Source organism: Erythrolamprus reginae, chromosome 9, assembly GCF_031021105.1.
Source record: "Erythrolamprus reginae isolate rEryReg1 chromosome 9, rEryReg1.hap1, whole genome shotgun sequence".
Lineage (NCBI taxonomy): Eukaryota > Metazoa > Chordata > Lepidosauria > Squamata > Dipsadidae > Erythrolamprus > Erythrolamprus reginae.
In genome coordinates, this window is record NC_091958.1 from 6,821,056 (window position 1) to 6,834,256 (window position 13,201).

Here is a 13,201-nt window from a genome sequence, read left to right on the forward strand (position 1 = left end):
TAAATCAGTCTGCTGCTTTATCACCTTTTCCAACCACAATTGTATTTTTATCCAATAGGTTTTTTTGCCTCTACACATGCCCACCACATATGATAATATGATCCAGGCATCAGGTGGCATTTCCAACATTGAGATGATTTATCTTTAAAACATTTTTGCCAGCTTCACCGGTGCTAGGCGCCCTGCATAAAACATTTGATGCTAATTTTTTTTATGTGCAGTTAATTTATAATGCTGATTATTACTACTGTAAAATTAGAAAAATACTAACAATACTGTAAATTTTGATTGTAAAAGCAGAGAGACATTTGTCCCCAGGTGACACACTGTTTAATGGATGATGATATATTCAAGTTAAAAAGTAAAAAAACCTTCTTTTTTTTTAAAAAAAAAGGTCATTCTCATCTACTGTTATACACTGCTCAAAAAAATAAAGGGAACACTCAAAGAACACATCCTAGATCTGAATGAATGAAATATTCTCATTCAATACTTCGTTCTGTACAAAGTTGAATGTGCATAACTGAAGTAGACCCAGAGACAGGGTTTTGAGCAATCGGTACTTTTATTCAGCTCAGAGAACAAGTGACAGCTCAGCAAGGTAAAGTGACAATTCAGCGAGTACCGACTGGCTCTGCAGGGAGAAACCGCTTCTTTTATACTTTTGCGGTTCCCGCCAAAGCTAGAGCCGGCCGCGTCTGAGCCAATCAGGAGCGACTTCCTGCTTGGGCTCAGACAGCGCTGGAAAAGAGGAACAAACTATTTACAGCGTTACAAGGTAGCCATTCCAGGATACAACACCCCTCCCCTCATAGTTGGACTCATCCATCAAGAAAGCCATGTGACGAAGTCGTCCAATCGGTGAGGCCTCCGAGGCTCTCGCGCTGACCTGCGCAGTCCAATTTCTCCTTCGCCACTGACTGTGGAGGATGGCTCGCCGCTGCTCTCCCGGTGCGGCGGACTTGGCCTGGCGGGCCCAACGAAGGCCTCGGAGGACGAGGATGGCTCGGCGTCGCTGGATGGTTCCCCCTGGCCCGATAAGTCTCTTTGCGTGTTTCTTAGTTCGGGCAATGTACTAAAGTCTGTTGAAGGGGGAGAGTCCAAGTCAGCGGGTTGTTGCAATTGGTTTTCAGTTCGTTTCCGAATGTGGTCTATGTGTCGTTTCCACAAACGACCATCCTCCAGTTTAACAATATAAGTCTTGGGTGCGTTTTGCTTAACAATAATTCCCTTCATCCAGTTTACATTTCCATCAAAACATTTTACATATACATTTTGACCCAAATACATTTCTCTTTCTGGTTTCATGCACATTTGGTTATTATTCACACAGAACCTTGGATTTAACCTGTCTAATGGTGACCTCAACTTTCTCCCCATCAATAACTCTGCAGGGCTTACATGTGTGTGCGAGTTAGGGGTAATGTGCTGGGTTAATAAGAATTGGTCCAAGTTCTGTTGCACATCCCCAGGGCCTGACCTGTGCAATGCCTCCTTTGCCACCCTTACGTAACGTTCTGCCAACCCGTTAGCCCAGGGCGAGTAAGGCGAGATGAGGGCATGCCTGACCCCTAGGCCATCTAGGAATAATTCGAATTGCCTGGCTGTTAGCTGTGGCCCATTGTCAGACACTAATAGATCAGGGCAACCATGGGATGCAAACAGTCTGCTCAATACCTTGATAGTGGCACTTGTGGTTATGTTGTTCATTGCTATTATTTCCAACCATTTGGAGAAAGCATCAACCACTATTAGGAAGTACTGAGACCCCACTGGGCCAGCAAAATCAATGTGGATCCTAGACCAAGGGCCAGCAGGCTGTTCCCACTCAGCCGGAGTTGTTTTGGGGGGACTGGGCCTTGACTCTTGGCACGGGTCACACTTTGAAACCCAACTTCCAATATCAGCATCTAGCCCTGGCCACCATAAATGCCCCCTTGCTAGGCTCTTCATCCTGACAATCCCAGGATGGCCCACGTGTAACATTCTGAGTACCTTTTCCCTTAGGCGTTTGGGGATGATCACTCTATCCCCCCACAGCAAACAACCTTTTACATATGATAATTCAAGCCTTTTGTTTTTAAAATCACACAATTCAGGTTTAACAATATCATTTTGCCATCCCTTTAGAACACAGTTCACCACTTGTTTAAGGATTTGGTCTTGCTGCGTGTGTGCAGCTACCTCTTTTGCTGTGGTTAGTGGGTTTTCCTCGAGTTCTATCATTAGCACATCTGTGGCAGGAACAGGGTCTTCTACCAAGTCTGCTATGGGGCATCTGCTGAGGCCGTCTGCATGATTGATTTCCTTCCCCCCCTTGTGGGTGAGCTCATACTGATACCCTGAGAGGAAAAGGGCCCATCTGATTAGTCTTGGAGACATAAAAGGTGGAGTGGGCTTGTTGGGGGCTAGCAGGCCTAGTAGGGGTTTGTGGTCAGTGACTAGCTCAAAGCTTCTTCCAAAAATGTAATTGTGAAACTTCTTTACCCCTGCCACTAATGCTAGAGCCTCCTTGTCTAATTGACTATAATTCCTCTCCGTGCTGGTCATGGTTCTTGAAAAAAATGCTATTGGGGCCTCTGTCTTATTGGGTAGAACGTGAGCTAAAACTCCTCCTATGCCGTACGGCGAAGCGTCGCACGTGAGCCTAATGGGTAGTGAAGCACTATATTGGACTACTACACTCTTAGACGTTAATAAATTTTTTATTTGACAAAAAGCTTCACGTTCAGTTTTCCCCCATGTCCAGCGGGCTTCCTTCTGGAGTAAACGATGGAGAGGCTCTGCTACTGTTGCCTTCTGCTTTAAAAAAATGGAATAAAAATTAAGGAGGCCCAAAAATGCCTGCAACTCACTCTTATCTCGTGGCTCTGGGGCTTCTCTAATTGCTCTCAGCTTCTCTGTTGTGGGGTGGATACCTTCTTTATCTATCTTATACCCAAGGAATTCAATACTGTCAGTTCCCCAGACACATTTATCAGGCTTGATTCGTAACCCTTTGTCCTGTAGCCTCTTAAGTACTTCCCTTATTCTTTTGTTCACTTGTTCCTGGTTTTCCCCTGCAATTAAGATGTCATCAAAATATGGAATTGCCCCATTTACCCCTGACAATAGGCGTTCCATGATGCTCTGGAATATTCCTGGGGCTATGCTTACCCCAAACTGTAACCTCGTGCATTTGAAAGCCCCCCTGTGTGTTACAATCGTTTGAGCGTTTGCTGTTTGTTCATCGACCGGAAGTTGCTGGTAAGCCTGCGCCAGGTCGATCTTTGCGAACCTTTTCCCCTCCCCCAGGGAGTGTAAGAGTTGTTGCACAACCGGAATGGGGTAGGGGTGGTGTTGGAGTGCCTTATTCAGGGTTGATTTGTAATCAGCGCAAACTCTTAAGGAGCCATCTGGCTTCAGGGGTGTCACTATGGGAGTTTCCCATGGCCCCTGTTCCACAGGGACCAAGATACCTTGACTAATGAGTTTGTCCAGCTGTATGTCTAGCTTGGGGAGAAGCGGAAGGGGAACCCTGCGAGGTTTCAGTCTAACCGGTGGGACCTTGGGGTCAATAGAGAAAGATATAGGGGGTCCCTTATACAATCCTAAGGTGGGGCTGAACACTTCAGGGAACTCTTTCACAAAGTTAGGCATAATATCACAGTTTACATTACACACACCCGAAATTTCGATCCCCAACGGTTCCATCCACGCTAGCCCTAGCAGGGAGTGTTTGGCCCCCGTCACAATAAGCATGGGAAGGGTACATTTAACATTCTTAAATGCAATAGGTACATTTGCAGTTCCCAGGACCGAGATTACCCCCCCTTGGAAGTCTCTGATCACCAAAGAGGTTTGAATTAGGTCAGCCTTAGACACATTAGGCATATATAGCTTAAATTTTTCCCAGGGCATGATGGTATATCTCGAGCCCGTATCCAGCTCCATTGAGCAAGGCTGGTTATTTAGTAACAATGAGATAACGATTTTAGCCCCCTTTTTGGTTGCCGTGTTATTCACGGAAAATTGAGAGTTACCTCTATTGTAGTCTCGGTTAGCGGTGGGGTAATTCCTTTGACCCGAGTTGCGGAACGGTCTCCTTTCTCGCGATTGGGGGTGGTGGTTTTGAGGTCGCTGGTATTGTTGTGTGGCAAAAGTTTCTTCTGGTGCCGTTGCCCTGCATGCGATGGCGATGTGGCCTCTCCGGTTGCAACGGTGGCAAGTAGCGTCTCGGAAAGGGCATCGATGGCGCTGGTGATTTCCCCGGCAGCCCGCGCAGGGGGCTGGGTGAGTAGCTCTAGGGTGTCTCGGCTGGTCTTGCAGGAGGAGGCAGTTGTCCCCGTTGCTAGTTGGCTGGCTGCGGTCGTCTGTTCCCATGGCGCTGGGAGACTCGGCGTCGATTTTGGCAATGATTTCTCGCCTTCCGTGCTCTTTTAATTCTCTTGCCGCTGCGTCGGCTGCTTCCGCGGTTTGCGCTAATTTGATCACGGTTTGTAGAGTCGGCTCTTCTTCGGTGAGGAGTTTATTTCTCACTGTGTTGCTCTTCATGCCGAAAACCAAGGCGTCGGTGAGGCGAGCTTCTGGGTCTTGAAACTTGCATTGAGCAAGTACCGTTCGAAGCCGCGTTGTGAATTGGCTTATCGACTCGGTTTCTCTCTGAGCCATCATGTGAAATTGATGCCGGTAAACCATGGCTGGTCTGGTTGGTTTGAAATGGCTCGCTAGTTTCTGTTGAAGGACGTCCCACGCTGTGGCTCTTGCTTGTTCTGGTTCGGTGAGAGTTTGGGCAAGTCTACGGATCTCTGCGCCGCAGTAGTTGAGAAAAATAGCCCGTCTGCGATCGGCTCCGGCGTCCTGCATTCCCGCCGCCTCGAGGAATATCTCGAAGGTGGCCATGTACTCGTCCCATGTCATTTTCTCGGAATCGAAGAGTTCTGGAGCCTGGCCGATCTGGATTTTGTCCATGTTGCACGCGAAGTTTCTTCCGTTCGTTCGTCGCCAGTGAAGTAGACCCAGAGACAGGGTTTTGAGCAATCGGTACTTTTATTCAGCTCAGAGAACAAGTGACAGCTCAGCAAGGTAAAGTGACAATTCAGCGAGTACCGACTGGCTCTGCAGGGAGAAACCGCTTCTTTTATACTTTTGCGGTTCCCGCCAAAGCTAGAGCCGGCCGCGTCTGAGCCAATCAGGAGCGACTTCCTGCTTGGGCTCAGACAGCGCTGGAAAAGAGGAACAAACTATTTACAGCGTTACAAGGTAGCCATTCCAGGATACAACAATAACACCATGCAAAATTAACGGTCTATCAGTGTTGCTTCCTAAGTGGACAGTTTGATTTCACAGAAGTTTGATTTACTTGGAGTTATATTGTATTGTTTAAGTGTTCCCTTTTTTCTTTTTTCTTTTTTTTGAGCAGTATATAAACCGATTACATTTTTTGCTGAAAGCTGTACAATGGATGAAAACCAGTTCTACCCAGGAGCAGAAGAAAGGCAGGAAGACCATCCAGAGACATCCAAATCGCCTAGAGTCCTCCATTCCGGTGAAGAGGACGATTATGAAAACATAAATTCATGTCAAGCCACCCAGGAAGCAAAAGAGACCACCAACCAACCAGGTAAGCCATTTTATAGGATAGGTGATCTGCTGTTCTCCAGATCTTTTGCATCCCAAATCCTATCAGCCCCACCATCGGAAAGGCACTGCTAAGAATTGTGATCCAACACAACTACTTACCTGTGGCTCTGAATTCAATTACCCTTTGGTTTGTTCTGATTCTGTTCTATGCGGAATTTGAGTGGACCAGCGTTTGTTTGTTTTTTAAAGGATTGAAGTCCATTTATTCCAGAAATTTTGGATTATGGTAAATGGGGATCTGACAGAACTGAATAAATCTAGAAAGGAACAAGGTGGGGTGTCCTTTGGACTGGGTTCTAATTTAGCTCAATGCTGGTTTGCTTCCTCCAGTGCAGTGGCGAAAAATGCACCCCACCCCCCCAAAAAAAGCTTATTGGTTCTGTTGTGGTTAGCTCTGGCCCAGCTCCTGCCCCAAGGATTGTGGATGTGGGGGAGACATCCACATGCTGCAGGCCTGTCCCCCCCCCCCCGGTGGAATCTGCTGATGAAGGCTCCTCTGACCAAGAAGACATGAGTGATAGGGAGGAGGAGAGTGGGGCAGACAGCTCAGAAGGAGATCAATTATCTAGCTCCTCCTTGGATTCAGAACAAGAGTTAATGATACAGCCACGCATGTGGAGAGCGATGCATAGGCAACAACAACTGAGAGATTATTATCAAAGAAAATGAGGCCACCTGTGGTTGGGTGGAGCTGTGGTCATTAGTGAGGCTGCTATAAAGAGCAGTCTGTGGATTTGGCCATTGTGGAAGATTATCTGACCATTGTGTTTCGTGACTGCTTTACTGACTTTGACTCCCTGCTTTGAAACTAACCCAGAGCAAAGTGTGTTTCACTTTGTGAAAGAAGAAGGACTGTGAATTGCCTCACAGCTGCAAGCTAAGTATCACAGAGCTGATAAGGGACTTGTACAAATTACCAATTTGTTTGGAGACAAGTGCTCTTTGCTATACAAAAAGAGTGCTCTGTTTATTTGCATTTTCATTATAAAGAACATTGTTTTGAATTTTCAAACGTGTGTGTGTCTGAAATTGTATCTGTGCATTTTTGGGAGGATTCTACCAGAGAGCTCGACAGAACAGGTTCCAAATTAATTACTTCCGGTGTCAATCCAACCTCCCCCCCAACCTTGACCTCTAATTTTGTCATCTAGGTATCTAATTTTCTTCTAATTGAATTCACACTTAATTTCCTTTAAACCTTGCTAAGTTAATATCCTTCTCCTTTAGTACTTCCAATATGCCATTCTGCCCGCTCCTCCTTCTTGGGTATTTTCCCAAAACCCTTACAAGAAAAGAAAACTTTATCAACTACAAACCATAGAAAAGAAAGAAAATTATAATTCAAAAAAAGAGAGAAAGAAAAGAGAGGAGAAGAAGAAAAAGAGAAAAAGGAAAGAGCAAGATAAACCAAACTCTATTATTATAGGAATATTAAAACAATATTAAAAAATATTGCTAAAATTTTTGAAGCCCACCCCTGCTTGATGTTAACCTGTATGAGTCCTCCATGCGATCTAAAGATGATATAAAGTTTACGATCCAAGCCCTTATTCTAATTCAGCACACGGTCTATAATTCATAATGATTTTAATTATAGATGAGAAAAATCCCAACTCTTCCATGACAACTAAAGAACTTCAGGAATACTGGCGGAAGGAGAAAAGAAACTGCCGAGAAGTCAAAGTGCTTTTTGAAATCCCATCAGCCAAAATTGTAGAGAAGCCTTTCTCTAAATATGTGGTAAGCTAATAAGCTCACGAAAGAGTGATGGTGATGATGATGATGATGATGATGCAACCTAGGGCTTGAAGCAACTAGTGTTGACCCAAGATGGTTCAGTTCTCTAGTTCAATAAATCCCCTTTCATCAGCTGAGTCAATCACAACTCTAACAACTTCATTAGGGCTGGATAGTTTTATTTGTTGTACAACTAAATCATGGTTAAGAATACAACGGTTAGGTGAGCACCACATTATATGCCACAAATATAATGATTGTAGCAATTACAGGATTAAGCTACATTACACTTTATACAAGCATCATGGTTTTGAATAGGGTGGTACCCCAGTTGTAAACCATAAATTATGGCATAGTGTTAGGTGTGATGCAGTGATTCACACAAAGTACTAATAATAACAATAACAACAACAGAATTGGAAGGGACCTTGGAGGTCTTCTAGTTCAATCTAGTGCTTAGGCAGGAAACCCTACACTACTTCAGACAGATGTTATCCAACATCTGCTTACTTACGAAGTCATAAGCAGTTTGGATAATGGTTTGTTGAATAAACTATGGGATATAAATTAAGGCATAAGATTAAACCATCCATCATGGCGTGAAGCCAGCATATTAGGCTAAACAAACCAAACAATATCGCTTGGCGGGACCCAGAGGAAGAGCCTTCTCTGTGGCGGCCCCGACCCTCTGGAACCAGCTCCCCACAGAGATTAGAATTGCCCCCACCCTCCTTGCCTTTCACAAGCTGCTTAAAACCCATCTCTGCTGCCAGGCATGGGGGAACTAAGATACACTTTCCCCCTAGGCCTTCACAATTTTATGTATGGTATGTTTGTATGTATGATTGGTCTTTATATAATGGGTTTTTAACTGCCTTTTTAGTATTGGATTTTGTTGTACTGTTTTACTACTGTTGTTAGCCGCCCCGAGTCTGCGGAGAGGGACGGCATACAAATCCTATAAATAATAATAATAATAATAATAATAATAATAATAATAATAATAAATAATAATAATAAACTAAAATTGCAAATATTCAAAGTAATGCAACCCATACTCAGGGTAACCTACAGATGAACTGGGTTTCCTTTTTGCACCTGACATTCCTAAAATATTTCGCTTGTGTATCCTTTCCAGAAGTACCAAATCATCATTATCCAGACCGGCAGCTTTGACAGCAACGTATCGACGATCGAACGCCGGTATTCTGATTTTGAAAAGCTGCACATGAGCCTATTGAAAGAATTCTACGACGAAATGGAAGACCTCGTTTTTCCCAAAAATATCCTGACTGGCAATTTCATGGATGAGGTCATCCTGGAGAGAAAAATAGCCTTCCAGGATTACTTGCGGATTCTATACTCCATGGAGTTCATCAGGACATCTCGGATGTTCATTGACTTCTTAACAAAGCCTGAGTTGGAAGAGGCCTACAGTTGCCTTCGGGGAGGACAATACATCAAAGCTTTGGGAGGTTTCCTGGAGGCTGTAGCTTTGCAAGAGAAGCTGACAAGGCACAGACCCATCCTGTTGGTTCCCACCCTCTGCGCCATCCTTGTATGTCACAAAGATCTGGAGAACTTCAAGAGCGCCTTCGAATTTGGAGAAAAGGCCTTACAGCGTTTAGAGAAACACCCCCGTCATCGGTACTACCTACCATTGCTGGAAACCATGATCTCCTTAGCGTATGAGCTTGGGAGAGACTTCTTGTTCTTCCAAAAGAAAATGGAAGAGAGGAAGGCCCAAAAACTTCCACAGAAAATGTTGACCCTGAAGGAACTGACAGTCCAGGAATATGTCCAGTGAGGAGAAGAAGAAAGGGAGAAAAATATAAAGCAGCTTTTGATGGGATAGGAACATTTTTCCCAATAGGAGAAAGACTGAAATAGCAATAGCACTTAGACTTATATTTGTATTTATTAGATTTGTATGCTGCCCCTCTCCGAAGACTCGGGGCGGCTAACAACAATATAAAAAGACAATGTAAACAAATCTAATATTAAAACAATCTAAACAAACCCAATTTAAAGAACCACTCATACATACAAGCATACCATGTATAAATTCTATGAGCCTAGGGGGAAGGGAAATTTCAATTCCCCCAAGCCTGACGACAGAGGTGGGTTTTAAGGAGCTTGCGAAAGGCAAGGAGGGTAGGGGCAACTCTGATATCTGGGGGGAGCTGGTTCCAGAAGGCCGGGGCCACCACAGAGAAGGCTCTTCTCCTGGGTCCCGCCAAACGACATTGCTTAGTCGACGGGACCCGGAGAAGGCCAACTCTGTGGGACCTAACTGCTTCACAGTGCTTTGCAACCCTCTCTAAGTGGTATACAGTGTTCCCTCGATTTTCGCGGGGGTTACGTTCCAAGACCTCCCGCGAAAGTTGATTTTCCGCGAAGTAGCGGTGCGGAAGTAAAAACACAATTTTTGGCTATGGACAGCCAAAAACTACCCCCACGCACCCTTTTTCAAGGTAGCGCAAGGAGCCGGGCTTGAAATTAGGGCAGGGAGCGACGAAAGTGCGGAGGCCGGCAAAGATTGCTTTGAATGTCAGCTGCCCCCGCCCCCCCCAGTGCCTCCGGCCCCCTCGCCGCTACCGCCCACCCGCCCGATCCACCCCTCTCACCGGCTTTCTTCGGACACGGGTCCTCCTGCAGCAGCGCTGGCGGCTACGGCTTCTCATCTTCCTCATTCGGCCGGTAGCCGCTCTGAGCGCTTTGAGAATGCCTGCCTCGCCCCTCTCACAGTCCCTTAGCTGAGAGCGCTTTCGTCCCAGCTATCAGCGAGGGGGCTGCAGGAGAGGTGGGGCAGGCGTTCTCACAGAGTGGGAGAGGGAGAAAGAGAGAGAGAGCAAGAGGGGGGAGAGTGGAAGGTAGAGAGAGAGAGAAAAATGATAGAAAAAGGGAGAAAAACGAGAAATGAGAAAATGATTGAAGCAGAGAATGACAGGAAAGAAAGAGAAAGAGAGAGAGAAGTGACTCTTGGTGATGACGTATGACGTCATCGGGTGGGAAAAACCGTGGTATAGGAAAAAAACCGCAGAGTATTTTTTAATTAATATTTTTTGAAAAACCGTGGTATAGCCATTTCGCGAAGTTTGAACCCGCGAAAATCGAGGGATCACTGTACAGAGGGTAAGCAGATTGCCCTCAGTAATTTGGGTCCTCACTTTACCGACCTTGGAAGGATGGAAGGCTGAGTCAACTTTGAGCCTGGTGAGATTCGATCTGCCAAACTGCTGGCAGCCAGTGATCAGCAGAAGTAGCTTGCAGTGCTGCACTCTAACCACTGCACCACCGAGGCTCCGAAAGTTATGGGGGGATACAGGAGGTAACAGTTTAATACATGATTTGTTGTGTGGATAAAGCAAAACTCCTTGCTTGTTCTTTCTTATGATAAAATTCAGAGATCACCCAATGGAAACATTGCAAAGAAATCCAGAACTGTTTTTGTAAAAATGGCCTTTCGGACATCACCTAATAAATGTTCAGAACGTGATGCTATTCTGCAGTTTCTGGAATTTGGGTTTTCTGTCTTCCATCACAAGTTGAATTTAGGCAGTAGGGTTGAAATGAAAGGCATATCCCAACTCTGCACCATAGGAGCCATTGTCTATGTATCTGTAGCCTTATGGCAGGGGTACCCACCTAAAAGTCCAGGAATGTAAGTGGCCACTGGAAACTTGGGCTGCAGCTTGCAAAACCTGCCCTCAAATTGTACATTTGTAATCCAACAGGAGGAGGAGGAATAATAAAGGATACTAGGGGCAATCTGGACTGAATTGATCTCATATCATTGTAATCCCATTTAAGTGTTAAGTCACATTAAATTAGGTTTAGGTTTGGGTCTTGGCTTGGAGCATACCGTTTAAAGACCAAGGACAGAAGTGTGTAAAGAAATTGTGGTCAGCTCAGACATCATGATGTTGTACCTCTACTGTAGGTTAGCTCCATTGTAGGATGATATACCTCTGTTGCAGGTAGCTCCATTGTAAGATGGTGTACCTCTATTGTAGGTTAGCTCCATTGTAGGATGATGTACTTCCATTGTAGGTAGCTCCATTGTAGGATGGTATACCTCCATTATAGGTAGCTCCATTGTACGATTGTATACCTCCATTGTAGGTTGCTCCATTGTAAGATGGTGTTCCTCTATTGTAGGTTAGCTCCATTGTAGGATGATGTACTTCTATTGTAGGTAGCTCCATTGTAGGATGGTATACCTCCGTTGTAGGTAGCTCCATTGTAGGATGGTGTACCTCTGTTGTAGGTAAGCTCCATTGCAGGATGATGTACTTCCATTGTAGGTAGCTCCATTGTAGGATGGTGTACCTCCATTGTAGGTAGCTCCATTGTAGGATGGTGTACCTCCATTGTAGGAAGCTCCGTTGTAGGATGATGTACTTCCATTGTAGGTAGCTCCATTGTAGGATGGTATACCTCCGTTGTAGGTAGCTCCATTGCAGGATGGTATACCTCCGTTGTAGGTAGCTCCATTGTAGGATGGTATACCTCCATTGTAGGTAGCTCCATTGTAAGATGGTATACCTCTATTGTAGGTTAGCTCCATTGTAGGATGGTGTACCTCCGTTGCACCTCAGTTGTCTACCTCTACCACAAGTCCAAAAGCTCAGAAGACACAAACCCCAGTGATCAAGCCAGGTTGGATTCTACAACATTTTCCTGGGATAATGTTTAATACTTTATGGATGGGTAAGAGATATTTTTTTATGGCTTTATATATTCTACAGCAGTCCATGTAGTTAATTTATGACTCACCGAAACCCAGAAAATGTCCCACATTAGCAATGGACTTAATTGTGTTGTATTAATGCATACACACCCTTGGTTGTATCAGTATAAGCAGTAAAGGACAAAGTATACTAATATAGAGATAAACTATTTGCTTTGATTAGATTTTTAGGGGGGGGGTTGGATGGGGGGGAGGAGGGTTGGCACTTCAGAAGCTTCCATGAGCCCTTGTGAAGAAACCAATCACAGGTGACAGACCAAATGCAAATCCTATGCTATTTTATTTCAAAAGAGACAGGAGATGGCTAACATCTGCCTGATGTTTTATAGAAATCTCCAATGACACAATGGTGAGCAGGTAACATCTGGGTGGAACAGTTTGAACCTCATCTGGGATCCATGTTACAAGTTATGAATGTTTGAGCCCATTTTCACTTCCGCTAAAATTACTGGGAATAGAGATGTTCACCTTTGATGTAAAAGATGCTAAGAACGTACCATAAATACTTGTTAGATTAGATGAACGCTAAACCAGAAATCAAGGCCAAGACATCTAGAGTAATCCAAGACTCTAGGACAGTATTTCTTGACCTTGGTGATGCCTAGAATTCCCGAACTGGCATAAATATATTTTCTAAATATAATTATGGCAGGGGAAGAGCCTTCTCTGTGGCGGCCCAGGCCCTCTGGAATCAACTCCCCCCCAGAGATTCGAACTGCCCCCACCCTCCTCGCCTTCCACAAGATGTTGAAGACCTATTTATGTCGCCAGGCATGGGTGGGGGGCTAATCCCCCCTTTCTGACTTATAGCATTTTAGGGTGGTGTGATTGTGTAGTATTGATTGTTTTTAGTAATAATGGGTTGTAACTTGTTCTTTTTAATATTAGATTTGTATTATACTGTATTGTTATTGTTGTGAGCTGCCCCGAGTCTGGACCAACCTCAGAAGGATAGAAGGTTGAGTCAACCCTTGAGTTGATTATGAATTAACAGTGCAGTGAGGGGGTAGGGAAAGCAAGTAGAATGCTTGGCTGCATCGGTAGAGGTATAACAAACAGGAAGAAGGAGATTGTGATCCCCTTATATAG

General features: G+C 44.8%; 1 protein-coding gene across 1 annotated transcript; it reads left to right on the forward strand.

Annotated features, from left to right (window-relative positions):
• The first annotated feature begins 5,407 nt into the window (after positions 1-5,407).
• SNX20 (sorting nexin 20) lies at positions 5,408-9,378 on the forward strand. Its single transcript, XM_070760196.1, has 3 exons — positions 5,408-5,602; positions 7,220-7,362; positions 8,498-9,378. The coding sequence occupies exons 1-3, from the start codon at positions 5,440-5,442 to the stop codon at positions 9,164-9,166; spliced, it is 975 nt and encodes a 324-aa protein (XP_070616297.1). The 5' UTR covers positions 5,408-5,439; the 3' UTR covers positions 9,167-9,378.
• The last annotated feature ends 3,823 nt before the right edge of the window (positions 9,379-13,201 follow it).

Bases quoted from the DNA above. Each gene is read 5' to 3' on its own strand.
- SNX20 (XM_070760196.1), top strand. From the start codon at position 5,440: ATGGATGAAAACCAGTTCTACCCAGGAGCAGAAGAAAGGCAGGAAGAC. The intron at 5,603-7,219 runs GTAAGCCATTTT...TTTTAATTATAG, and splicing joins AGAGACCACCAACCAACCAG to ATGAGAAAAATCCCAACTCT. The intron at 7,363-8,497 runs GTAAGCTAATAA...TATCCTTTCCAG, and splicing joins AGCCTTTCTCTAAATATGTG to AAGTACCAAATCATCATTAT.